The 26,165-nt window shown below is 40.1% G+C and overlaps 7 protein-coding genes across 7 annotated transcripts; 3 read left to right on the top strand and 4 right to left on the bottom strand.

The window, feature by feature from the left end:
* Positions 1-884: 884 nt before the first annotated feature.
* AK88_02825 (uncharacterized protein) lies at positions 885-6,731 on the bottom strand (the record flags this gene model as incomplete). Its single annotated transcript, XM_012480448.1, has 6 exons — positions 885-911; positions 1,348-1,522; positions 1,644-1,754; positions 2,143-2,303; positions 2,775-6,593; positions 6,723-6,731. The coding sequence occupies 6 exons, from the start codon at positions 6,729-6,731 to the stop codon at positions 885-887; spliced, it is 4,302 nt and encodes a 1,433-aa protein (XP_012335871.1).
* A 789-nt stretch (positions 6,732-7,520) lies between these two features.
* On the bottom strand, positions 7,521-10,503 carry AK88_02826 (uncharacterized protein; the record flags this gene model as incomplete). The annotated part of the gene is made up of 7 exons (XM_012480449.1): positions 7,521-7,587; positions 7,762-7,821; positions 7,955-8,065; positions 8,225-8,296; positions 8,436-9,805; positions 10,000-10,291; positions 10,472-10,503. The coding sequence occupies 7 exons, from the start codon at positions 10,501-10,503 to the stop codon at positions 7,521-7,523; spliced, it is 2,004 nt and encodes a 667-aa protein (XP_012335872.1).
* Positions 10,504-11,271: 768 nt separating this feature from the next.
* AK88_02827 (uncharacterized protein) lies at positions 11,272-13,725 on the bottom strand (the record flags this gene model as incomplete). The annotated part of the gene is made up of 1 exon (XM_012480450.1): positions 11,272-13,725. The coding sequence occupies one exon, from the start codon at positions 13,723-13,725 to the stop codon at positions 11,272-11,274; it is 2,454 nt and encodes an 817-aa protein (XP_012335873.1).
* Positions 13,726-14,933: 1,208 nt separating this feature from the next.
* Positions 14,934-15,855, top strand: AK88_02828 (uncharacterized protein; the record flags this gene model as incomplete). The annotated part of the gene is made up of 2 exons (XM_012480451.1): positions 14,934-15,005; positions 15,547-15,855. 2 exons carry the CDS (start codon positions 14,934-14,936, stop codon positions 15,853-15,855), a joined length of 381 nt encoding a protein of 126 aa, XP_012335874.1.
* Positions 15,856-16,261: 406 nt separating this feature from the next.
* AK88_02829 (uncharacterized protein) lies at positions 16,262-17,952 on the bottom strand (the record flags this gene model as incomplete). The annotated part of the gene is made up of 2 exons (XM_012480452.1): positions 16,262-17,441; positions 17,615-17,952. The coding sequence occupies 2 exons, from the start codon at positions 17,950-17,952 to the stop codon at positions 16,262-16,264; spliced, it is 1,518 nt and encodes a 505-aa protein (XP_012335875.1).
* Positions 17,953-18,654: 702 nt separating this feature from the next.
* Positions 18,655-20,160, top strand: AK88_02830 (uncharacterized protein; the record flags this gene model as incomplete). The annotated part of the gene is made up of 1 exon (XM_012480453.1): positions 18,655-20,160. The coding sequence occupies one exon, from the start codon at positions 18,655-18,657 to the stop codon at positions 20,158-20,160; it is 1,506 nt and encodes a 501-aa protein (XP_012335876.1).
* A 1,484-nt stretch (positions 20,161-21,644) lies between these two features.
* Positions 21,645-26,067, top strand: AK88_02831 (uncharacterized protein; the record flags this gene model as incomplete). The annotated part of the gene is made up of 3 exons (XM_012480454.1): positions 21,645-25,598; positions 25,741-25,803; positions 26,008-26,067. The coding sequence occupies 3 exons, from the start codon at positions 21,645-21,647 to the stop codon at positions 26,065-26,067; spliced, it is 4,077 nt and encodes a 1,358-aa protein (XP_012335877.1).
* Between the last annotated feature and the right edge of the window lie 98 nt (positions 26,068-26,165).

A 26,165-nucleotide genomic window follows, 5' to 3' on the forward strand; every position in this document is an offset into this window, starting at 1 on the left:
AAAAAAAAAAAAAAAAAAAAAAAAAAAAAGGACAGGGAAAGGAGAGCAGCTAGTCTTTTATTTTGTTTAAAATGGGAAAATAATTATGTTCATGTGAAAGGGGAATTTTGTCCTGGTGTGTATTATCTCTTTTGTACATGCTAAAATGGGCAGTACAAATTTAGGACTGAATTTTGTTTCATTGTTTACAGTAAAAAATTGTTGTTTTTTATTTATTTATTAAAAAGGGGTAAAGGGCGGGTTGCTTCTCCCTTTTGTGTTTTTTAAAGGGGGAAAAAGGGACTCTATATATTGGCGTGGTATGTACGTATGTATGTGTAATGTGTACTAGGGAGTGGTAGGGCGATAACGCGAAGCATAAAAAAAAAGGGTTGGACTGAAAATTCGAGGATTTTCAATTTAAAACGTTGTACACGTGAGGACATGTATGCATATTCGTATGTGGGCACAGTTATGCGACTGGGGGCAAAAATTAAGGCCGCGTTTCAATTCAAAATGGCCGGCGCATGATTGGCCTTGTAACTTGGCAATCTCTCAGCATGCCGTACTCGCGCTTCGATGGCACTTCAATTTGGTTTAATTTCTTAAAATGAAGCGAATTGAAGTGAAGTCAAATTTAATTACACCGAATTTGGCTTGCATTAAGCTACACTGGATCAAACCGATATGCATTAAATAAAATTAAATTAAACCAAATTAATACAACTGAATCGAATTAAGTAATATTTAAGCAGTACTAAGTAAAATTAAATTGTTAAAAAAGGTGAGGTTTTTTTTTTTTTTTTGCACTTCAGAACTTGCACGCTCTTCAAATTATAATTTTCGCTCCTTGCATGTTTTTAAAATGCGCGATTTTTTTTTTTTTTTTTAATTTACTCCTACCATCACTGAGCTACTTCGAATTTTTTAATCTTCAAAAGGTGAACATATGCATATGTAGGTGGGAATTATACGCGTGTATATTTGGATACCGGCATATTTGTATGTATATATAAGCACATATCTATGCATATATATGCTGACGTGCGCGGAAATATGCGCACGCAAAGTGCTTGTAGCAGGCGCGGTGTGGGAGCCTTTTGCCCTTTCGCGCGCATAAAACATGCCTAGATGCATGCTTACTGCATGCGTATACGCGTGGGCAAAGTAAAACGAATGTGTGCTCTTCGCACACACATATGTACTCTGCGCACATACGCGACGATTCTACAAAGTGATATGGCCCGTACGGAGCCAAGTTCACTCAAGCCATTTTTCCTACTCCTGCGCGCGCGTGTGCGTGTAAATACCAGCGTGCGAATGCATAACGCTTTTTTGCACAGATAGGCACCATTGGAAAAAACTTACCATTTCTTTTTTCTTTAACACGTCCTGATTTAGCAGCTTTATGTCTTGCTTCAACATTTCCACGGTGGACAAACTTCTTTTATTCTTTAACTTGTACGCATCGTTTATTTGATTCATTTTTAGTAGCATCTTTTTGTAGGATACCTCCTTCGCCTTCTTTTCCTGCAACGCATTTCTACGACAAAAAAAAAAGAGTGAGAGACATGAATAAGGAAAGAAAGGAGGGTATCAATCTTGCGCGCGCGTGAACACCTGAGAGGCGGCTAATCTGCGAAAAGGAGAAACCCTGATTTTACTTAAGTTCGTTTATGTAGCATTCCTTGTCGCTAATGAGGGCGTTATATTTGCTGGATTCCTTCTGGTAGAAATTCTCCTTCAACTTGTAGTTGTTTCTCATTTCGTTAAAGCTGAAGGAAAGGATGAAATGGGGAAAGCAGTTCGTCCATTTTGTGAACTGAAAGGGTTCCACATGCGGAGAATAGGGATTTTTTTTTATGTTTTCAAATGACGTTTGCCATTCCGAGTAGCGCAGTGTACGCCGCGGGTTTATATAATAAAAGTGCGCGAGGTGAAGACGCATATATTGTCCCCATCTCCGCCTCGATTGTGCGTTTGTGGGTGAACACGTGAATACACTCTCAGCCACACGTTAGACAACTGTACATGAGCAGGTCCATGAGAGCTGCCCCATCTGACCCAATTATGTTTACTAGGTGGGGTGCACAAAAAAAGTGAGGAAAAAGAGAGGCATTGTACCACCTCCCCTAACGCATGTACATACTCGCATGTGCTTACAAATTGTGCAGGAGACCCCCTATAAACTCATTTTTTTTAAGGATGCTTCTGTTGTACTCCTCCTTTATTTTGCTTATTTCTTTGTATAACGTGATTAGCTCGCTGCTAATGACACTTTTCATCGTCTTCTGAGTGTTTAATTCGGTCCCCTCTGAGTTTCGCTGCAACGCAAAAGGAGGAAATGTGCACATGCGGGTAGGCACATAAGTACACACACACATATACACGCACGTTTGCCATTTATACGTGCACATATGGGGGAGCGTCCCAATAATGTGTTTTAAACGTGGCTATATATGTTAGGGATTTCACTTATATTTTAAAATACAAATCAGAATGCTGTGGGATGCATTCTCCGTCCTGCCACCCATCGAATGCTGCCAAGTTTGCACTTTGTGCAGGATAAGTATGGCCTTTTTGTCCTCAGTTGTCTACTTATTTTAATCCCCTTTCGCCAACATATTTAAGCGTCACCTTGCATTTGGCACATAAGGGTAGACAACTCAATCGATGCAACTACGTTTAGGGGCATTAGTACTTCTGCACCCAGTGGCTCGTCTGCACCATTGCGTTACGTTGGATTGCTCCGGTATTCCCTCGTACGCTCTGCTGCGCGATCTTTTGGTACATACCTTACTCTGCTCAGGCGCAGGGCCTGAAATCCCGATTGGCTGCTTCAAAGAACCCATGGTCATGTTACCCGAATCACCATATAGGGCAGAAAAACCACTTTGCCCATTTATCTCGTCCTCCACATTACCCGTATTACAAGGAGAATCCCCCATTTTTGAATTATCCCCCAAGTTGCTCGCCTCTTGTGTAGCATCTCCCTTCCAGTTAGCTTCACCTTGTTGCTTTCCCAGTTGGGTCTTTAATGAGCAAATTTCTGCGTCTCTACTTTCTAGCAAAAGTTTGTACTTGGCAATTTCATCCAAACAGTTGTTTAGGTTCTTTTTTATTGTGTCTATGTTGTCACCTTGTGGAGAAGCTCCACACGGGTTGAAAATGCTGTCGTTGATGTTTTTGCCCTGTGAAGAATTGATACCTTCCAAACGCGTGCTATCCCCATTTTGTAGCGATTCGTTTAATTCAGCTTCGTCCTGCGGTTGGTTGGTCCCCTTGTGATCGCTCTCAGGTTGAGTTATTCCCACGTGATCATCCGTTTTATGATTTGCAACTCCTTCATTAGAGCCATTTCCGGAATCTGCTGGCTCGACATGCTGCTTTGAATTTTCGCCTAAATTATTCATTTCTTCTGCTTCGTAGAAGAGCAAGTTGGTTTTCTTTGAAGAGACATTTTGCTGTCCTGCCCGTTTTGTATTGTCTCCTTCTTTTTTCATGCCTAGTAGGTGTAATTCTTTCTTTTTTAGTTCCTCTTCCCATATATGTAGTGCCTCGGTTTTGCTCGAAATATCATCCCTTAAGATACCAAGTTTGTTCATCTCCTGGGCAATTTGTTCTTTTTCCTCATTGAGCTTTTGCTCTCTACTTAAAAGGGCCTTTTCCCTTTCCTCAATTTCATTTTTCATCATTAGCATGTTCTTATCATTTAGCACAAGTTTATCACTTTGGGGGGTTCCACCACATATTGGCGATATGTTACTGCCCCTCCTGGAATCTTCTTTCTGAGAAAATTTCGAGTTCCCTAAATAAGACAAAACACTGCTTCTTCTGGCATCCCCTTCGATGTTCGTATCCTTCGGGCTTGTTTCCTTTTCAACAATTCGTGTTGACGCATTTTCTAAATGGAGTGTGCCATGCTTACCCGTGATAGCCTCTCCAGTGGGTGTATAACTGGTGTTATCATGAGGCATATATAATGTATTGCTCTCTTCATTTTCTCTTTTGTTGTGGTCATCCCCGCTGTCATGTTGCTGATTTGTATTATCGTTGCTTATGCCATGCTCGGTCCCGTTAGACTTCATTATGGTGCTTTGCTTCTCGTTTAGCAGCAAATTTGTTTGGTCCACTTCCTTCTGTCTCTGGCGCAGTGTGTTTTCTGCCTCCTCCAGACTCTTCTTCCTTTCACTCAATAATTTGTTGAGCTCATCCAGCTCCATCTTTTTTTCCTTTATCAAATCATTGTGTTCATCCACCTCTCTTTTAGTGTTATCTAGCATGGACCTTTCCTCCTCCATTTCCTTTTTCCTCCGATGTAGTATGTCTTGCTGTTCTTCCAATTGTCTATTTTGTTTGCTTACCTCCTCTTTTGCAAGCTCGATCTCCTTTTTCTTGTTTTCTATATCGCCCTTTTCCTTTTCAATTTCCCCCCTCTTCACCTGGATGTCGCACATGTCTTTCTCTATTTCCCTTTTGCTGTCCTCGTTCATTTCCTTCATCCTGGTGAGCTTCACATTTTCGTCGACGATCCTCTTCGATGAGTCCTCCAATTTTTTTTCCTCCAATTTGATAAATGACTGACTCTGATAAAATTTCTTAAAAAAATTATCTTCTTCGTCTGCGCTACTTTTGGACATATTAATTTCCTTGGTGATATCTTCTTCCCTTTTCTTCTTCAACAGATCGTATTTTTGTTTCAATTCATCATATTGCAACTCCAATTTTATATTTTTCTCCTTCTCGCTTTTTACCATTCCTTTTAAATATTCCACAGCATCTTCCTGTTCGCTTACATTTTGGAAGATGCTTGCATTTTTTACTTTAAGTGAGAGGTCATTTCCCATGCCGTCCATTTTGGTCATATCGTTCCTCCCACCTTCGAACTGTTGTAGGCTGTTCAGGTGCAACATACTCTGCACACCGGCGTGGCTCTGGTATTCGCCGGTGAAGCAGCTTCCTGGGTTCTCATTTCCTGTAGGCCCCACCCCACTGTTGTACGAGGCCAAAGCAGCATAGAGGTTCTTCCGCTTGTTGGCAGATTCGTGCATGTCTATAATGCGCTTATACATGTCCTGTGGATTTAACTCGTTAGCAACCCTACTGGGGCTGTACACACTTCTCCTCTCCCCCGAAGGCAAGTACCTATTGATAAAATTGTAAAATTCGTTCTTAATATTTTCCAAGCACCTCTGTCTAACCTCCGTCTCGATGCTAAAGAAAAACTTCTTTGTATAATCATCCACCATGATAAATTCATTTAATAAATTAAACAGGTCGTGAAAAATTATCCTATAAAAATTGTCCTGTTTTATTGCGTTGCGTTTCACATTTTCAATAATATTTCTATACGATGAGTCTAGCAAGCTTGTTATATAATCATTTTTGTTTTTAAGTATTTCTTTTATGTTTTGTAAGTTCAAATGCAACTTAAAAACTATGTCCTTAATGCTGAGGAAAAAATTGTTTTTCACTTGTTCACTCCTTGTGCTTAATGTTTGATACGTCATCGTTTTTCTCCCTCTGTCCATGCATGGATTAAACGCTTGTACATCTTCAAAAATGTTTTGGTTTTTGTCTTTATTTATATTTTCCCTATTTTGTCCTTCATACATGTTAGGATAGTATTCCTTCTTGTCGCTTTGCATGTAGTTTTTATCTGCTCTGTAATTTTTATCAATCGGCTCACTGCTCTCCATTCTGTTTCTCGCCCCTACGAACTTTTGAGTCGAGAATTCCCTCTTCCCCTTTTGGATATATTTTTTCCTCTTTTCCTCGCAATAACTGTCACTCAGAGTCGTGGACTGTTGTTTGGCGCATTTTTTCTTCTTCCTCTTGATGGGTTTGCTTCCTTCCTTGTGTTTTCCCCTTCCACTGCGTTTGTTTGTGTGCGCACGTCGATTGTAGCCGTTCAACTGATCCTCCGATTGGCTTCCACCGTCGCTTTGGCTATCACTTCGTTCATCACTGTGTTCATCGCTTTCGTAATCACTATGCCCATCGCTATCGCTTTCGTCTTCATACTCGTCCTCCCCGTCACTCCTCGCTGCCTTCCTTTTGTCCCCCCGGACGACGATTCTCTTCGAGTACCCATCGTCGTATATTATTTTTATGTTCTTATTTTTATACTTCGTCTGGACTTCATTAATGTTTATATCAACCTTTTTATTATTTGGGGCGCTGTCCACACTATGCTCACTATTCGAGTGGTAACTTCCACAGGTTAGGCTTCTCCTATGTTTGTTCTTCTTATTTTTCGAATCATTTTTCTTGTCCTTTGTTGAGTTTTTCCTCCTCATGCGATTTTCTTCTTCCGATTCATCTGAGCTTTTATTTGCTGTTAACCTGTACAGTTTGTCAGCCAGTTTGATATTATTTACTATGTCTTTTTTGTAATTGGGGACCAGTACTGATAAGCTTCGTCTTTTATTATTTTTTTTCTTTGCATTTTTGTACTTGTTCTTATTTGTGCTGTTCTTGTTGTTATTTTCTTCATCCGAGTCTAGCTTAACAACATAATGGATTTCTTTATTTCCGATTTTACCTGGTCCGTGTTGCTCTCTTCTACCTTCTTTTTTTTTGGAGCTTTTTGAATTCTCCTTCGTGCGCTTTCTCTAATCATGTGAAATGTACAAAAAATAAGATAATATGAAATAAAAAAAATGAATTCACCACATGATGAGTGCTGTACTTTTACGATAGAACAGCTCGAAACGGATGCTCGATTGGATGATACTTTTTACCGTGCTCATTTTGCCCTACGGGGAAGAACTTCCTAGCAGTTCATGTGTGATCCTCCACTGCAGGCACTACAAACGCGGATATGGTAACGCCCCTTGTGAATGACCCAACAGTCCTAATTCAAGACGACACATGGAACGTAAGGTGGACAAAATGTGCACCTGCTCACTGAACACGCCTTCGCAGCATGCACTGTACTTTTCTTTACTTTTCAATGCCCGTTTTTTATCTGCCCTTCAGTTTGCCTTCCAGTGCGTGGGAGAAAACGTCGGCAAAAATGGAGCAGACAGGGAGCACAAACGCGAAGAAGAGGCGAAAAACACCAAGCAGACAAAAAATAAAAAAGAAAAAAAGTAGCTGCTACACCAATTTGATGTTATAGCCCTCAACATTTCACCATTGTGTAGTTTTTGCCGAACGGGGGGGATTCCTATAGGGGGGAAGTCGCGCTGAGAATACGCACTTATAGGGGTGATAAGATAACTGCTTCCTCTTAAATGGCAAATGTGTTATTAAAGCGGGTTTGCTATGCGCACGGGGCGCCTTAAAAAAAAAAAAAAAAAAAAAAAAAAAAAAAAAAAAGCATCACCTTGTCCAAAAAATTGACGCATAATTTACGGAAACACTTGCCCCCAATTAAGCGGCTATGCAGACAAAACGAAAAACAAAAAATGAACATCCTTTTGGCTTCCTTCAAAGCTCATGTAAAACACATATCGGTAATTGCGTAACTGCCGCGGGCCCACTACACATGTAAAACACTTGCTAAAATGTGCGCTTCTTCTTGTACGTTTTTTGTTTTACGCATTGCTCTCGTATATTTTCTTGTGCTTCTCCAGGTAGGACACGGTGCCCATGTGCTTCATTCTGCGAGAGGGAAAAAAAAAAAAAAAACATGTGAGATATACAAAAAAGCAGGAATGTGTGGGTAGTGTGAATTTCCTCTGAAACCCAGACAATGCTCCTCCATTGTGAATTGCTTAGGGTTAGACAAAATTAGCCAATTGCGGACGCGATGGCACTTATTTTATGAACATATACCGAGATAGAGTCCTCATTGAGGCAAACGCATTTTCCTGATTGGTGTCAATCTCATTTTCGCTGCAAAGGGAAATTGTCACCGTGACAATGTACATACAGATCATCACAAGAGTAGAAAGGTATCAGTGGAGACATGCTTCTTTACACTTGTGCGACGGAGAGGATCCTCCGCGGAGAAACTCGTTTGGATTACTCGAATAGCAAGTAGGGGATTGGCTCCTGTTTTACATCCTTATCCTCCAAATATTTCAGGTGCTTCTTCACGTCAACCTCGTAATTGGTGATGTGGAAGGCCAAGACGTTTCTGCATCAAACGCGGGGAGGCGTGAAACACGTACAAAATGAGCAACCACCGAACTGTTTCGGGAATGACATGTAGATGCGCACATTTGGGGGGCGCACTTTATTGCTATTGGTAATGCTCCGGTTTGCTGCTCTCACATGGCGATGTAAAAATGCACACCTTAAATATTCCATGGGAATGTACTCCTTATTGATGTTAAAATTTATGGCGTCGAACAATTTAATGCCGATTCTGCAAAGGGGAGAAGGAGGAATGCACATCGGTGGTAATGTGTTGTGGACAATTGTGATACATCGGTCTGCGCACCATACAATGAAACATATTAAAATGTAAAACGCGAAAAAAAAAAAAAAAAAAAAAAAAAACTTACTCTTGGTCCATGTGAAATTGAGAGACCATTTTTGTAAATAATTCCCTGTTGAAACACCCCGACTTGAGATGCACACTGGAATCATCTTTGAAGCTGTTAAAGCTGTTATATTTTTTTTTCATTCTTTCCATGAGGGTGTGGAAATGCGAGATAATGGAAGGTATTTGGAAAATTTGAAAAATGGGCACATCACTAAAAAAGAAAACTTTTGTGTTTTTTTCGTAGAGAATATCTATGAGCAAAATAAATCTTCTCATTTCATTTCCTTTACTTTCTTCATTCATTTTCTCAATGTCATAAATAAATAATGTGTGACTCTCATTCGATATAGCATTGAATTCGTCTATGCTGATATTCTTCCCGCATATTTCATTGAAGGAAAATATGGCATACTTATATAAGCTGTATGGAATGACACAAGTTTTGAATTCAGAGACGGCGATTTCTTTAGAATATTTCTCTACCTGTCTAACGTGATTGATATCCTTTTTGCTCACTTGGCAATACATATCATTACACATTTTTTTAATTTCTTCAAATTTTTTTGTTGGTATGCTATAAATATGATTATCCACGTTGTTATTTCGAAGTCTAAAATCGTGATAGTTGTCAATTTCGAAAATGTAATTAAATTTGTACAGTAGCTTTATGAAGGGAATGAATCGTTCCCTATTCAGCCCATTGTGATACAAATACTTAGGGTTCCTATTGGAAGAACACAACAAAACCGTGCCTTGATAGAACAAATGATTAAAGAGAGAATTAATCACCATTGCGTCGGTTATGTGTACCACCTGAAATTCGTCAATAAAAATTAATTTATATTTTTTACTCATTTTTATGGAGATACTTTTAATCGCATCTTCTGAATTTTTCATTTTTTCTTCGTGAAAACTTTTGTGTATTTCTTGCATGAAATTATGATAATGAATTTTTAGCTTCCCTAATTTGATTCTGTCAAATAGTAGGTTCAAGAAATAGGTCTTCCCTCTCCCTACACTCCCGTACACATACAGTCCTCTGATGTACTTAATGTTGTCCTCATCAACTAAAGAGTATATGTCTTGGAGGTAATACTCCTCACTCTCTATACTGTTATAATTTAGTCTTGTTCCCTTCTCCTTTGTATTTTTTCCATCCTCATAGATGAAGAAATTGTCGTCGTTTTGGTAATTCTCCAGCGCTTCTTCATCTTCCACTTGTGTAGTTTCTGCTTCCTTTGCGAGTTTGCTGCTCCCTTCTTCACTCCTCCCTTGTGCCTTTTTCTTCATCCCGAAAAATGAGCTAAAGAACTTTTTCCTTGGAACTTCCCCCCTAGCGAGCTTTTTCTCAACATTGTCGTAAAGGCCATTTAGGTTATTCTCCAGGGCCTGCACGTGTTTGTGTTAAGAAGTGGACACGTCGTAGTGAGTTCACTATGCCCATGGAGCAGTTGGAAATACCGTGTGGAACAATTGTATGTGGGTGTTGTGCTAACTGCGCATAAGAGTAAATACCACACTCCTTACACCCACAGACACGTGGGTAGCTGCAACCCTACGATTCCACCCATCTCTATTCATACCTGTAGAATCAGAACAAATTTGTACTGAAAGGGATCCCTTTCAATTTTGTTCGTTTTTACCAAATCGTGATACAGCTGAATAAAGCCCGTGTTGCCACTACCCGTGACGTCATTTTCGGCTAGCTTTTTCTGTTCACTGTTGAATAATGAGATTTGTGCCTGCTGCTGGAATTTTAGAAGCTTCCCTCTGTAGCGGCTGATTGTGGCTCTAACTTGCGGGAGGCTCTTTATACCTCCCCTTGAGTTTACCAACACATTCATTCTGGCACAGGTATAATTATGCTTTTCTTCCCTAATGGAGGTAAAGGAAAGATGCACCTTATGACTCCTCACCAGCTGCAGCCCCCATAACAGTAATATCACACATAACGTGCTTTAATAACACTCACATGGAATGTGCTAAATGTTTTCCAAAGTGGCCCGAAAAATGGAAACTCAAATGTGTAAATGCCCCTTTTTGACATCACCTCACATGCTGCTGGTTGGCCAATTTTTTTTTTTCATTTTCCCAAGGTGAAACGAAACACACATTTCAAAATTGTAAAATTGATTAAACATATTTTGTGTAGGCGGGTCCAGCAGAAAAGGGGAAAAAATATGGAGGAAATATAAATAGAGCACTTTGCGAGGTGAGAAAAAGGACCCCCACAAAAAAAAAAAAAAATTACATATGAACTTACGTGCGTACTTACACACTTTTGGGAAACAATTGCTGTGCCTCCCTCCTGGCATCCACGTTTGTGAGTTCCAGCCACGGGGCAGATGAAGAGTCATAAACATAAAATGCAGAATTGCGCAAAGTACCTTTTATACAAGAAAGGGCCATTTTGGTCATGTAATGTACCAACGTGTAGGTGCGTAAATCTATGAGGCAATGCTGCCGTGGCAGGAGAAATTGAAGAGCACAACGGGGAAAACAAAGGGCGCGCCCTGCAGAATATTCCTGCTCACTCATGGGTCCACCCCTGGTCAAGCTTAACAATCAACAAAAGTTTTAACCCACGAACAGTTTGGCAATAATTGCGTGGCACTTGTTAATTCTCACCTAAAGTGTCCCTTCTAACTGCACATGTTTAAGCTCCCCCGGTTCTACGTGTGCAGATAGAGCAAAGGGGCTACACGAGAACAGTACTGTCGGTAACCTCACGTTGACCTGACGTTGACCCTTATCTCCCTCCCCGTTACACCCCTATGCCTGCGGCGAACGAGTAAATACGCAAGTAGTATGTCTACACAGCGGGGGAGACCAGACCAACACATCTGCCATTCCCCTCACAAAGTAAATTTGGCCGACTCGTAGTACCTGCAGCAGATGTCGCTCTGCAACTTTTTGATATTTTCAATACTTGAGCCAAAGCACCCTATCACGTCGGTATGGAGAGGCTCCGCGAAAATGGTGTTGCCGCTCTGACTTTTGTTTCTGCGGCTTTTGTTCGAAACGGGGTTATTTGTGAGGTAGTTTAGAGGGTCCACCACATTCTCTGCATAGTAGTACTTACAATCAAGTACGTGCATAGGCGTTTCCAGCATGTTGTTGATGGTGTTAATATAATCAGCTTCCTTAATGTAGACTGTGCACCCTTTGTTGTCTTTCAAATTTCTGTTGTAGCAATTGACGCCCCTACTAGGACATGTATGAAACCACACTTTTTCTTCCTCACATTCTGCACTTAAAACAATACATAAGCTGTTTTTTCCATCTCTACCTACTCTCCCAATTTTGTGAAAAAATGAATTTATATTATCAGACAGAGTCATAATTATTAAGTATCTTAAATTTTGTATATCAATACCTCTGGCAGCAACATCTGTACATATTAAAAAGCGCACCTCTCCCTTTTTAAATGCATCAAGGTTATTTTTCCTTTCCATGTTGGACATTTTTCCCTTCAAAATAACACAGGAGTATTTATTTTCCTTCATGGTTTCCACTGTGCCTTTGTAAGCTTTTCCATCTCCAAGGTGATTTAAAAAATTGTACACATTATCGCAATCTAAATTTGTTCGACAAAAAATTATTCCATTTTGCATATTAAAAACATTAATTATGTGAATTAATTTTTTCAATTTGTTAATTTTAATATCCAGGGAAATTTTCTCCTTTTCATTTTTTGAGCAATTCAGTAAATGTACTTTGTCTGTATATTCATAAATCATGTCGTAGTTCATTGCGTGCAGCTTGTCGTTATAAATTATATCATCATACATTTTTCCCTTCTTATTTGCATCTGAGTAGCACAAATTCGCATTTTTATTGTTAACGTAGTAGACGCAAACATATATGTGTGAGGGGATGCTATTTTTCCCATACTTCAAATCTACGAAAATGGGTTTGTTCGTAATTTTGTTAATGCAATCCTTTACGTTTTGGTCCTGTAAAGTGGCTGAGTAGAAGCATGTTTGTATATGCTGACTATGCTTCATACTTGTTTCCTTAATTTGCAAAACGGACTTCTCATCATTATTGATAAGCTCATCCGCTTCATCCAAAATTAGCAGTCTTATATCGTTCAAACTTATTGTGTTTCTCTTTATACATTCCATAAGTTTGAAGCAAGTACACACAAGGATGTTGCTGTACTGCTGCTGATTTCGTTTGTCCTTGTTAGGCTGTTCCCCTCCTACTAGCAGTCCTATGTTTATGGAGGAGCTGCCGAAACTCTCCGCATAACTCAGGTAATTGTTGTAGGTCTGCATGGCTAGGTCTCTAGTAGGGCAGAGAACGATGCAGTACAGCTTTGTCTTATTCGCTGCGTCCACCTTTCCGCTTCCCAAAACGCTCTTAGCAGCAGCAGGGCCACTACCTTGCATCTGCTTGCTCTCGAACTGCGATGCGGTTTGAACCCCCCCGATGTGTCCACCGTAGTATACTTTCCTTGTACAGGAGTTGTCCTCCTGAGCTGAGCACATAACATCATTCAACTCTGCGTAGGACGCATCCGCGTACTTCAAATTTGAAAAATGGAACTTCACATGAAAGTATTTCCCACATATATAGGGGAAAAAAGGCAGATCATTATACTTGTAAAATATTTTAAAAGCATTTCCTAAAAATTTCCCATTTTTTTTAAAAGCAATTACGTTTGTGTTTTTATTTATCAAGCAAGTTATTAAATCACCCGTTGAAAAGACGTCCCCATAATTTTCTCCCCTTCCATTAGTGTACTTGCTTCCATTACTGCAGTAGGTGTAGTTATATTTTAGTGTTTCTTTCACTGAGGGGCAGAATCCCACATTCAGGAAGGACCTTCCCAACACTTCAATTTCGTAAGCGTACATTCCACTCCTTATTTCGCAGCCCACTTTGACTTCTTCGAATGGGCTAGAGTACTCACCATTGCATATGCATTCTCGAAGTGCATTGTTCAGGGTGACTCTCGAACTGTTGCCGCTTATGACTTTTAAGAGGAGTAGACCCTCTTTTTTCACTTCACTGGATATTTCAACGTTATCATTGTCTCTCTTGGTACTGCCACATACAGCTACGCTAGAATTGCTCGACTCGTACGTTCCTATATTTCTAAACAATTCGTGCACTATTTGCAAAGAGGAGACAATGAAACTTAGCGTTTTTCCTGTCCCCGTCTCAGCTGATGCACATACATCTCCCCCTCCTAAAATGAGAGGAATGGACTCCTGCTGAATAGCGGTTGGTAAATCTATTCCGTTTTTTTCTAGCAGTTCGCACAAATTGCCGTGCAGGCCCAGTTCTTCGAAGGCTGACATGGTTCATGCCCTGTAAGTTGCTTTCACAAGGTGAGTATATTTACACACGGTTATGAATAAGCGTCGGCCTATGTTGCACATATACAGTGTAACGTGTAAAAAAAAAAAAAAATGGGTGGATAAAAAAGGGCGAGTGGAACAGCTAAATGATCGTGGAGTCAATTATCCTGGTAAGCAATTCTGAGCATCCCATTATATGACCTTTTATTTTACACGCAAATTAGTAGCCAGCTACATTTGCAACTGTAGCACATCGGGTTAGAGGCAGGCCTATGGGGGAACTCAACCTACCCAAAAGAATTCATACCTAAGTGTACGTATCACGCACTTTTGAACAGAAAACACCGTTTTTCCTGCCAACTCTCTCCTCACCACAAGGGATATTATATAAAAAAATGAATTTCACCCATTGTGAAGTGTTATATTGTGACAGCACTTTGACGATTTTTTTTTTTTTTTTAATTACTACCGTTTCACTGCGACGCCGCGATCATAGGGTAATTTTACAAGTTGATAAAGCGAGCCGACGAATTGTTCCGCACCACATTTTGCGTGCATGTGTAGAGGGTCAAAATATTTATATTGTTCACTCGTTCTTTGCAGCCGCCAGTTCGTTCCTTTTGAGGGCCATTGTCGTGGCCTACGTATGTGCGTGTGTGTATTTATACTTATGTGCACATTTGCCTCCTTTTCCTGAAGCCACAAAAATGGCTCCTAAGACGACGCTTACCTGTATAGTGACAAGCTCTGTGCCGAGGAAAAGAATGTTTGCCTTATTGGTGAACTGAATCGAATGAGTGTGCCTCCATTAGGGATCTTCCCCAGAAACAGGAAAAAAAAAAGAGATTCCGCACAATTGTTGTTTCCTTTTCATCCAGCATTAATCCTTTTACGTGTGATTCTTTCCTCCGTTTTGTCCGGCCGTGGTGCATCTGAAGCGCCCAAAGGAGTAGACAAAACGTGCCTGTGTCAATTGGCTTATTATTTGTTTGTTTGTTTTTTTTTTTTTTTTTTTTTTTTTTTTTATTTTTGTCAACCAAATTTGTCAACGCGAGATGTATTTTCGGATCCCTTCTTTTCGATTAACAAAGCTGTGGCAAATTTTGTAAATGTGTTTTTTCCTCATTGGACGAATTTTACAACTTATCACACATCCCACTGTTGTCCTTTAAAATTGCAAAGCAAAAAAAAAAAAACATTTTACCACAATGGAATGTTTACCCAAACAGGTATTGATGAGGGCAAAAAGTCAGGGCAGAATTGAAGCGAATGTTGATCTGGTTTTTCTGCGCATGCATTCAAAAAAATATATATATATATCTATACTTAAATTACTGTGCAGGACGAAGCGGGGAAGAAATTCTCATCAGGACGGCTGCCTCTTTGCACCATTTTTTTTAGACCTATTTGAGTTACTTTCCTGTGTCTACCAATTGTGGGGGGAACAAATTTGGCACCTATTTTTGTGGTTCACGAACGAAATGGAATTACAAATGCATGAAAAGGGTGCCATAACAACAGCATTAGCGAATTAAAGAAAAAAATAAAATAACACATGTATATATATATGTATATATGAGTGTATATGCATATATATACACATGTGCACATCTACCTAAGGAAAAATTAAAGAAACGCGTTGATGAGCCACCCGTCGTCCTCCTTTTTCTTCTATAAGGAGGATAACTTGCAAATTGCATGAACAGTTGCAAACAGTCCCCATAAAAGAGGTAAGAAGGAAAAAGAAACACATATATGTGTACACATATTCACATATGCGTGTGCGCTCCCGCGTCTTGACTGAACGAACCCCCTGGGCAGCCCGAGTTTTCCAGAGTGACCTCAAAGATGAAGTACAGGAGCTTTAACGATACCTACTCAGAGTGCAGCATAAACGAACAAACGACGTGCTCAAGTGACGAGACCGCTGACACGACTTTGGCGAAAAGGAGGCACAAGGCCGTGCCAACTAAATTGGAAAGCGAAGACTTGTGTGCAATCCCTAACGATATACATGTGCAGCACGATAGAGAGAGAATCCACGAGGGATTATCCGTCCTAGATGATTTCAAAATAATAATTTTCGGGTGCATGGGAATGAGAACGTACAAAATGTTTTGCTACGCTTGAGGGGAAAGACCTCTATGTGTGCGCAAATATATAATGCGCCTCACCAATTATTACATCTTTTTAACCCCACTATTGTATATTATACAGCTTTATATACCTTTTTTTGTTTGTAATACACCCTACATGCATATATACAAGCCTAAACAGGTAGGCGCGTAACATCACTTTGGTGTTTACTCACCTAATTGGCACTACTTGATAAAACCCTTCCTAATTTTTAAAGCGACTGAAAAGGCCCATATTTAAGCGGAACAAATTGTTAACAGGGAAATAAGCGTGCAGCATTCACGCGAAGTTGACAAAACAATAAAAAATAAATAAAATAGTATGCTGCGAACTATTTCGTGGTAAGGACAATAACGACGAAGACATAACCATGGGGAGTTTTTTTTTTTTTTTTTTTAATTTAGCCCCAATTATATTTATTAACACTGTCGTGAATATCGTCGAACAACAGGTTCGGATTTTCATACGTGTCATTTTTCACCAAATAAATGGCATTTTTATCTACCTTTTGGGCATTTATAAAGGTGCCCGTTACATCAACGGTTTGGACTTTGTTGGAATGTAAAGGCAGCTCGGTGTGCTCCTCTGTAGGTATAACACTATGTAACTGATGCCGCTGTCCCTTCTCACTAGCGCCCTTCCCCTGTGAATTATTTTCTCCCTTTCCATTTTTATCTACCTCTTCCCTGTTCAACAAATGTGAGCTGTCCAATCCGTTTAAACTTTCCACTGCGTCAGGACTCCCCAGCAACGGGTCAGGTTTCCCTCTCCTTATCCTTCTATCAATATTTTTAATATTTTTATTTATATTCTTAACATTGTAATTAACAAAATTATCATTTATAATATCGTCGTTCTTTAGGACGCACTGGTCATACGTCCTTTCTTCTTCATTAACAAATTTACTTATTTCATCTGGGCAGATGATGTAATCCTGATCGAATATTTTCTTTTCCAACATGTTTATATCTTCTGTTTTGTTAAGCTTCTTCTTTTGGCCTTCCTTATTTTTTAAGATAATCCAGCAGTGTAGCATCATCCGCTCGGCATCAATTTTGGAGATTTCTCTCGTTGTGGTTTGAAGGAACCGGTCCTGCTGGTCACCCTCACCAAGCACACCTGTTTGTTCTTCACACGAGTTTGGAGTCGAACCAATTTTATATTTATTACTTAGCATGTCCTCAAAGTACGTTTCATCTCCCACAATGCCGCTACCTAAACAAAGGGCATGCAACCTTAGCTGGTGCCTCCTCCCCGTAATTGTCCTAAGCTCACACAAAGTTACCTTCTGATTTTTTAAGTAGCACTGCTTATAAGGATAAATTAAACTGTAACAATATTTCCCATTATCATAGTAATCATTGTAGTTGTAACATAATTTCATTTTAAAATTATTTTTGATTTTACTTATTGGTGTGTTTACATGGAGAACTCCTAGGGGTAGGTGTCCATATAGTATGGCAAGGTATATTTTGCTTATGCGCTTACTTTCTATGTTATAATTCAGGATGTTGCAGCTCAGCTTGTCTTTGGCGATGATTAGAAGGCCGCTGGTGGCGTAGTCCAGCTGCCCGCAAATTCTGTAGGCGTAAAAGGGGGTTCATGGGGAAGTTATCACGTGGAGTTATTACATGAATGCTATCACATAGGATTTATCACGCGGAGTTATGATGTGAAGACGCCCTGTTCACGTGCCACACTCGCAATAAACATGCAAAAGGGAAAAATAAACGGACGCCGCGCTCGTGCCCACCTGAACACATCCAAGTTAGTCTTCTCACGAAGAAGCGTTTCCACGGAGGGGTATATATCGTCGAGCTTCCCCTTCTCCAACTTTATGTCATAAGGCTTATTCACCACCAAGAAGAACTCATTTTCATATACTATACTTAAATCATGACCCTTGTAGCTTTTGTATTCCGGTTGAGGATTAGCAACGGGGGGAGGGTTCTCCCCCATGATGCCTCTGCGTTCCTCTAGCACAACCCCCCTTTTTCTTGTGGACAAAAACTTCCCCTTTTTGGTGAGGTATGAAATGTTATTCTCTTTACACCGACGTGATATGTTGTAAAAAATGTTCCTAAGTAGCATGGTGCATCTTTGTTCGGAAGGACTTTTTTTCTTTTTTTTGGCTAATTTCTCCTAACTTTGCTCGTACATATTTTTGCTACGGGGTGGCAACAAAAAACTTAGAGTAACCGCACTACATATGTTGTAACCTCGGAGAAGGGCCGCTATGAGGAGTGGGGTTTCGGCCTGCCCTGGTAGGTAACACACATGCGAAGCGGGCAGGTGTTTTTCGTACACGTTGCATCTTGCACCCTGCATCATGCTGATTTTTAATTTTTTTTTTTTTTTTTTTTTCCTTTCTCCAAAAGGTGAGCGGCCCCGTTATGCGATAATCACGTAAAAATCCAGAGATAGATACATTTCGCCAATTTGGCGGACGCGCAACAAATTCTGAGCAGTAAAACCTTTGAACGATTAGTCAGAAGTGGCCACAAATAAACCCCAATTGTGTCATTACTGGGCCCAATGCGTGATGCGGTTAACGGGGAAAACCAAACTGTAGCGCGCTGATGACCGAGAGTGTAAAGAAATAAGCATACCGCCAAAGCAGCACTCCGGGTAGGTTTGCGCTAAACGGCACGACACCGTGCCACAGTATGGCATATGCAAATAATAGGGAAGTATTTGTTTTTTTCCTCCAGTTGTGCACACGGAATTAATACAGGGGCAAATGAGAAAGGCTCATAATAAGCGGTACTTCCTACACAGCACAACGTAACGATTATGTTGAAGAGGAGCAAATTGGTTCTTCTGGTACTCACCCTGTTGAACCTTGCAGTGAGTAAAAAGACGAAAAGCTCTTCGCTTTACCATTTCTTGGGTACATTCAATGACCACCTAGCGAGAAATAATGAAGTTCTTCTTACACCGTACAAGCGTAGAAAGAGAGTAGGGGTAACGGGGGTGTCAAAACGTAAGTTTTTAAAATATAAACAAAAGTATGCAAAAAATGTACTCCACGAAAGTATGAATGGAGAACCTCTTAAGGAGGGCAGGGATTCGGCGGGGACAACAGAAGGAAGCGGATCACTACAAGCAGAAGCAACAGACACATCGAAAGAAATACCAACAGAAACAATAAACAGGGAAGACATCAAACCGAATGTGTTCGATTATGACTTTAACGACAAACTTACATCAAAGGATATCATTTCGGAAAAAATGGAAAACCAAAAAAATGAAGTAATAAAAAAATTAAAAATGCCCATAATAGGAACACAGCTAAAACCATCAGGAGGATTCACCAAGGAGATATTGCAAATCATACGAGACAGTAATGACTACATAAATGTAGTTAATGAAGAAATAATAAAAGATAAGATAGACCAAAAACTGAGCGGAAATGACCTCTCCTTTTTTGACACAGAAAAAACGTTGGAGGAGCATGAAGTAAAGTACCTAAAAAAGGTGTATGACAATAATCACGTTTTGAACATTTTCAATTTCCTGCTCGTGTGGAAAGAAAAGAAAAATCTTGACCTATCCGTTTTCGTGTCGAAAATAACAGAACAGTCAAATCTGCTCCCAGGGGAAAGGACAGTAATTAAATTTTCCGAAATTGAGAAAGTTCAATTTTTGAAAAAAATTAAAACAAACAGAAATGTCTGTGTTGCTATGATTTTCGTGGATAATAAAGGGAAGAATCCAAACGAAGCTGCCATAAGCCATAATATGTTTCCGATAGGTATTATGGCACACCCACTAGATTTGTCCCTCCTGGATAAGAGTGGAGAAATATCAGTGCTAAATTTGTACAGATTTAAAATAAACAGCTATAATGTCACCAGTACGGACTTCCTTGTAAATGCGGAGCTTTTTGTCGACAATAATAAACACCTGAACAATTTCGAACTCACACAAGAGAACAAAAAAATCATCATGAATTTGTATGATAAAATATTGGAACTGAAAATAAAATACACGGAAAAAATGGGAGACACGAAAGAAAATGAAAAATTTAGACATTTGGAAAAAATTACTGATAGGATTGATGAATACGTCAACGTTCTTAATGTTAATAAATCCATCGATTTTCGAAACAAGGAACTGAATTTTTTCACCTCTTTATATTTGGAGTACTTTTCCTTCTTGGCGATGGATATTCACGCCACCATACCCACCAAGCTGCAGATGATGTACACGGATAACACGGAGCTGCGCCTGGACAACGTCAAGCAGTTTTTGATGCAGATATATGACGACCTGAAGCTTAAGTTGAGGGGTTTGTGAGGTGTGCGCAGCTAAGCGAAGTTATGTGATGGGAAGGTGGTCCCCCTCAAGTGGGTATCACCTTGGAGTGGATTTGCCCGATCGGCGTACGCGCAGAGCGAGATATAGACCCATTGCGGAGTTGCACAAACGCTACTGCTACATTTCACGCGGTTCATTTCGCCCCGGTAAAACTGCAGTACCTCGAGAATTACTTCCCAAACATTTATTTATTTATTTTTTTGCATTTTCTCGGACATGCGCCTATTGTTAACTTTCATTCGATCAGCAAGTGGTTAAACATTTTTATGTCACCAGCTTAAAAATGCGTAGGAGCCGATAAAACTAGACATGCTTTCTTCATCACATTGGAGAGACGTGTTTACAATTACTCATCCTTTGAGTTACATTTAAAATGTTTTTTTTTTTTTTTTTTTTCTACCTTTGTGCTTATAACATTTGTGATTTTTTTTTTTTTTTTTGTATGTGCAATTTGTATTATAACTCGGTCAATGTTGGGCGGTGTGTTTAATTCGCGCCTGTGGGAAATGAAATTAAAAAATGTGTCAAAAGGTGACAAAACATGAGGAACAAAAGGGCAAGTAAAAGCTAAATGAACGCAATGGATATGCTTTCCCCTAATGAATTTCCGCTTAACTTTTTAAGAAGCCTGTTCATTTTGTACGTAGGGACAATTTTCACCTTTTAAGTAAATTCTCTCTGGACGTACTTGCTCTTTTTTTTTTCTTTATTTTTTTGATTATTTTATTTTTTTGCTATACCATTTTGTACGTCCAAATATAACTGTTTGGTTCACACAGAATATCGTGCAAGTGAAAACCCCTCCCTTTCTATGAAACACAGGGAATCTTTTCTTAGTCGCGGAAATGATAACATGTTGCTGCTTATCGGCTCAGATGATTCACTTGTCAATTCTGTTTCGACCTTATATGCGCCATGAGCAGGTGCAGCCTCTTGCGGTTTTTACAAAAAACGGGAACGCAATAATTCGCATAACATATACCTATACCTGCATTCCTTCCGAACCCAGCAGTGTAGCCCATGTCCTTCCACGAACCGGTCGTTATTCACCACTCAGGAGCAGTCGTCGCCCTGATTGGAGAACAATCATTCTTCACTTACATACGTAGATGCTTAAATGACGCCGAACGGGGATTTGCACGTACAGATAAAATAGCACATCTATTATATGCTTTTGCAAAATGTACCGAATCGCATCATGCGCATGTATAGCAGGTCTGGTAACTGTAGTTCTTTTATATTTGCTTACTTGCAGCGCTAGTGAAGCTCCTCCTTCTTCCTGATGTTATCCTTCTTTTCCGCTTTGTATCCTTTCTTCTTCCCTCTTTATGATGCATGCATTCTGCTCCTTTTGAATCTCCCTCTTTTTCTTTTTTCTTCCCCCTCCCTCTTTCATTCTTTTCATTGGTTTTTTCCGTTACACCGCTGCTCCGCCCCTTTGTTATGTTCTTTGTGCTTTCCAAATGGACAAAAAGAATCAAAAGAAGAAAAAATGCAAAGGGAGAAAAAAGGGAAATAATTCCTCATCTAATGTATGTGGCAACCATGACGATGATTTGAATGAGGAGAAGGAAGCAGATGGAAGAAGGGGACTCAACATAAATGATCCGAATGAGGATAACCCTGTCCCTCTAAATGTTCAAGTTAGCGACACTCATAAGGCGGGAGAAGAGACGGGTGACATTACACCTACTGGGCAAACTGCGCAAAAGGGCCAAAGTCCTACCAGTAGGGATGAAGCAGATAGAGAGGAAGACAAAAAGGGGAACACCCCCGATGGGGTGACCAACAAGGCGATGGACAATGCGAAGGGCACAAAGAGAAAGAAAAAGAAAAACGCGCCTGTGACGAATATTTCCAACGAAGGAGCAAGCGAAAGTGCCAAATTCAAGTCTGCACATGACGATGTGGACGATTTTCTTATGCCGAGTGGTGAACAAGGCGCGGAAGAACAAATGAGCAGCCTCTTTCCCAACATCGACGTAGATGCTATGTACTCCTTGCTTGCAGAAAAGGGAGATAACCAAAATGAATTTTTAAGGGACCTAAATAAAGAAATCGAAAAATTAAAAAAAAAATTTAACGATGATAATGTGCTGTCAAGTGTGCACAGAGACAGACACAACTTTAGTAGTAACTACTCCATCAAGAGAGATGGACAGAGGAGGGGACCACAGCAGCTCATAGTGCGAGGTGAAGCGGCAAATGCTCCGAATAACAAAAATGGTAATCATAACTCCATTGACAAATGTAATGTGCGCCCCAGGTACACCCCTACCGAAAAAGAAAACTACAACTTTTACGATATGCTAATGAGGGGACACCTTTTTTTAAGACTAAAAAGAAAAATTAAAAAAAAAAAAAACAAAAAATTTAAAATCAGAACTAAGCATTACCAAGTGGTGAGTGACTTGTGTGCCATGAGAACTGAAGGAGGAACCATATCGAAGAAAAAGCGGAGGTACTATATATTCAATTATAACTGCGGGAACACCAAAATTCAGTCCATCACGGGCTACATCCGCTGCTTCAAGGGCTACCATCTGTATAGGGAGAACAGTAGTAACTCTGCCACTGGTAGCGGAACGAACAGCAGCCTCCGCAGCAACGTTCGCAACAGTCCCCGCGGCAGCCAGAACCACAGTGTTAATGGGAGCCATGACAGTTACAATATCGAGAGGACGCTAAGCGAGGAACGTTACACCCCAGGTGAAATGGCCATATCGGTTCTGCTTTGTGTCAACGTGTCCAACTGTTTATCCCCCTCGGAGTTCCTTGAGCTCCTACACCCCTTTGACAATTTCATATTTTTTTTAAAAGTTTTAAACAAAAAAAACAATGAAGAGTACATGATCTACTTTCTAACGTTCGATGTGTATGCAAAGAAAATTATGAAAAAGGTGAAGAGGATTAGTATTTTTAATATGAAAAAAAAGAAAAGATTAAAAGTTTACATCGTGAAGGACATCACCATGAATGCCACGTCCAGGATAAAGAAGAACACGCAACGGATGGTACGCGTGAAGACGTTTTACGAGGAGGGGGGAGTGGGCCATGCGGATGGGAAGACTAACGGGAAGGGGAACCAGAAGGAAGAGCATAGCTTGCCGCACACACATGAGAAGAACATCCCACCGTCGCGCAGAAGCAGATTTATCAACGCCCTTTACCTTATTTCGCAAAACAAATTACAGCTCTCCTGTGCAGTTTGCCTAGAGCCGCTGTACTCGGACAGCCTCAGTAAGGTAGTATCGCACATTTTTAATTTAAACATTGGAACGCAAAAAAGGAGGGAAACCAAGGTAAAGGACCTATCCTCACCGAACCAGGACAGTGAAAAAGGCGATGGCATTTGCGATAGCAATGTCGCTGAATGCGCTGTTGTGGTTCCCGCTGCTAACACCAGCACTGCCATTTTTGGCGAAACGTATTACAGGCAGCATGAGCCAAGCGGAAAAATAAGTCGGAGCAATAGCAGTTCACGCAGCAATACACGGAGGAGCGTGCGTGTGTATGAAACGACAACGTTGGGAACGCAAAGGAAGAAGCGCCAGTATTATTGCGTTAAGACGTTGAGTAGTTACACCGCTGAGGACCGGAAGAGCTACTACTTATCCGTTATCTCCTTTATCCATAATATACAAAAAAAGTATAACAATCAAGTGAAGAAAAAAAAAAAAAAAAGTGAAAGGAAAACAATTTTTAATAACGTTTGCATTAACATCCTATGCGGTCACATATTCCATTCCAGTTGTCTTAAAAAATGTTGTTTCACATCTTGTCCCATCTGCCGATATAAACAGTACAATTATCAGATAGCTAATTGTGATGTATGTGAAAAAAACCAAAATGCAAAAATTTGTTTATTTTGTGGCTTTATTGGATGTTCTGTAAATTATGATCGCTTGAACAAACTCAAGGAGCTAAAGATAAATGAAAAAAAAAAACTCCTCAGAAAAAAAAAAAAATTGATTGCATATATTAAGTACACCTTTTTTCGAATGGTAAATTTTTTTATAAAGAAGGGAAACTACATTGTTGTGCCTTCGTTTGTACCGGCAAGTATAGATCATCAGGGGGTTTGTGCCCAGTCCATAGAGGTGGAAATCAAAAGAACTAATACGAATGAACGCATATGTAGTGCCATTTTTGAAGGCGAGCAAAATGGACACATGTGCGTCCTAGGGGGGGAAAGTACCCTTTCCAATGTCAACGAAAACTGTGCAAGTATCAACAGGGAGGTAGTATCAAACCATTTCACAGTGTCGAGTGAGGTAACGCCAAGTGAAGCAGAAAATGTAAATAAAATTAATGAAGCCCTCGCTAGTTCAACAAAAAATGATGTAATCCACGCCCATTTGCAAATAAGTAGTGAAAGCCGTAAGGATGCTAATTCTGAGATACACATGTGTGCCGGAAAAAAAAATGTCGTCGAAAGGCTGGACTTCTCTACAGACCACACTACGTGTGGGAGACATAGGGGGCACTTGGCGAGGCATCGTTTGCTCAGTTTTTTTTTCCGATTTAGAAAAATGGTGAGGTTAGACAGTAAGAAAGGAAAAGGTACCAAACGCTGGTGGAGGCATATAAAAGGTGAAAACAAAATGGGCGCAGGGAAAACCAACCAGGTAAACGCTAGACATGAAAAGAATCGCCATAAGGGGGGTAGAATAAGTGGAGTTAGAAATAGACGACCTGGGGCGCGTGAAAATAGCGGACGAGCCGAGCGCGCAAGGGGCTCCATCAACAAGTACGACATCTTTACGAGAACCATGAAAATCCACAAGAATTCCCTTGAGAAAAGAACAAAGAAAAAACTCAAGGACCACGCAAAAGAACATTTTTGCGAAACCATGCACAACTACTTCTTCGACATTTCCAAAAATTCAGTGTTCGATTACAGCAGCAACTTGTATATAAGAAAATTAATAAATTTAAAAAGTGGAAAAAAAAATTTGAAAAAAATTTACTCAACAAATATAAACATCAATGGAAAAGGAGAAATCATAGACAAAAAAAATATCATCATGTACATTTACGAATTTAATCAATTGTTAAGTGCGTTGTTGGAAAGTCAGCGAGACCATTTCATGTCCTGTATTTATGACTTGAAAATAAATTATGAAAATGCGAACAAGGACAACTCCAGGGAAGCGAGCAAATGTTTGAATGAGTTAAAAACGGCACAAGAAAGAAACAAACAGTTGAAAGTCCAAATTCAAAAAAAAATTAGCCTGCTTCACGAGAAGGACAAAACAAATGCGGAACTGCTGCAGCAGCTCAGGAACGTCGAAATTGTAAACGCAAAATTGTGTAAAGATCAGAAGCAAGAAATTCATAACCAGGAGGCTATGGCCGAGGAGAAGAAAAAAATAATACAGGAGAAGCAGCTACTTATACGCCAGCTAAACCAGCAGGTATGCAGTTAGGGCGGCACACGTATGTGTGTATGTGTGTGGGTTGAGTGGACTCCCCCTCATGCGCGTCCCAAGTGTGTTGGTGCGTTTCTACATTTTGTATATTAATATGTTCCCACTTTGGCGGCCCCCCTCTTTGCAGATCAACGATTTATCCTTCCACAAGCAAGTAGCGGCCAAATTCTCTCAAGATTCTGGAATGACGGTAAGGCGAAAATGTGACCAGGGCTTTCGGCACATCGCGCTGCAGTCAGTTTCATGTATGTCCTGTGTGCGGTGATGGCGTGCTCAAATGAAAGAACCTTTGGGGTCATATCCTGCATTCGTACTGCGTGCATACAACGGCTATGCAATCATGGTGGGGGCATCTTCTTACATATTTGTGTGTGACATTTGTTTGCCTCTTCAGAATTCGTCCTTCATTATAGGGGAGAAAATGACTCCGAAGAGCAGGTTCAAGAAGCGGTAATGGGGTGGCAGCCGCTACTCCATGCCGGATCGCGGTCACACATACGTATGCATATTATTGTTTATGTTTACATGTTTATGTGTTTTTTTTTTTTTTTT

The sequence above is a fragment of the Plasmodium fragile genome, assembly GCF_000956335.1.
Source record: "Plasmodium fragile strain nilgiri unplaced genomic scaffold supercont1.29, whole genome shotgun sequence".
NCBI classification, from domain to species: domain Eukaryota; phylum Apicomplexa; class Aconoidasida; order Haemosporida; family Plasmodiidae; genus Plasmodium; species Plasmodium fragile.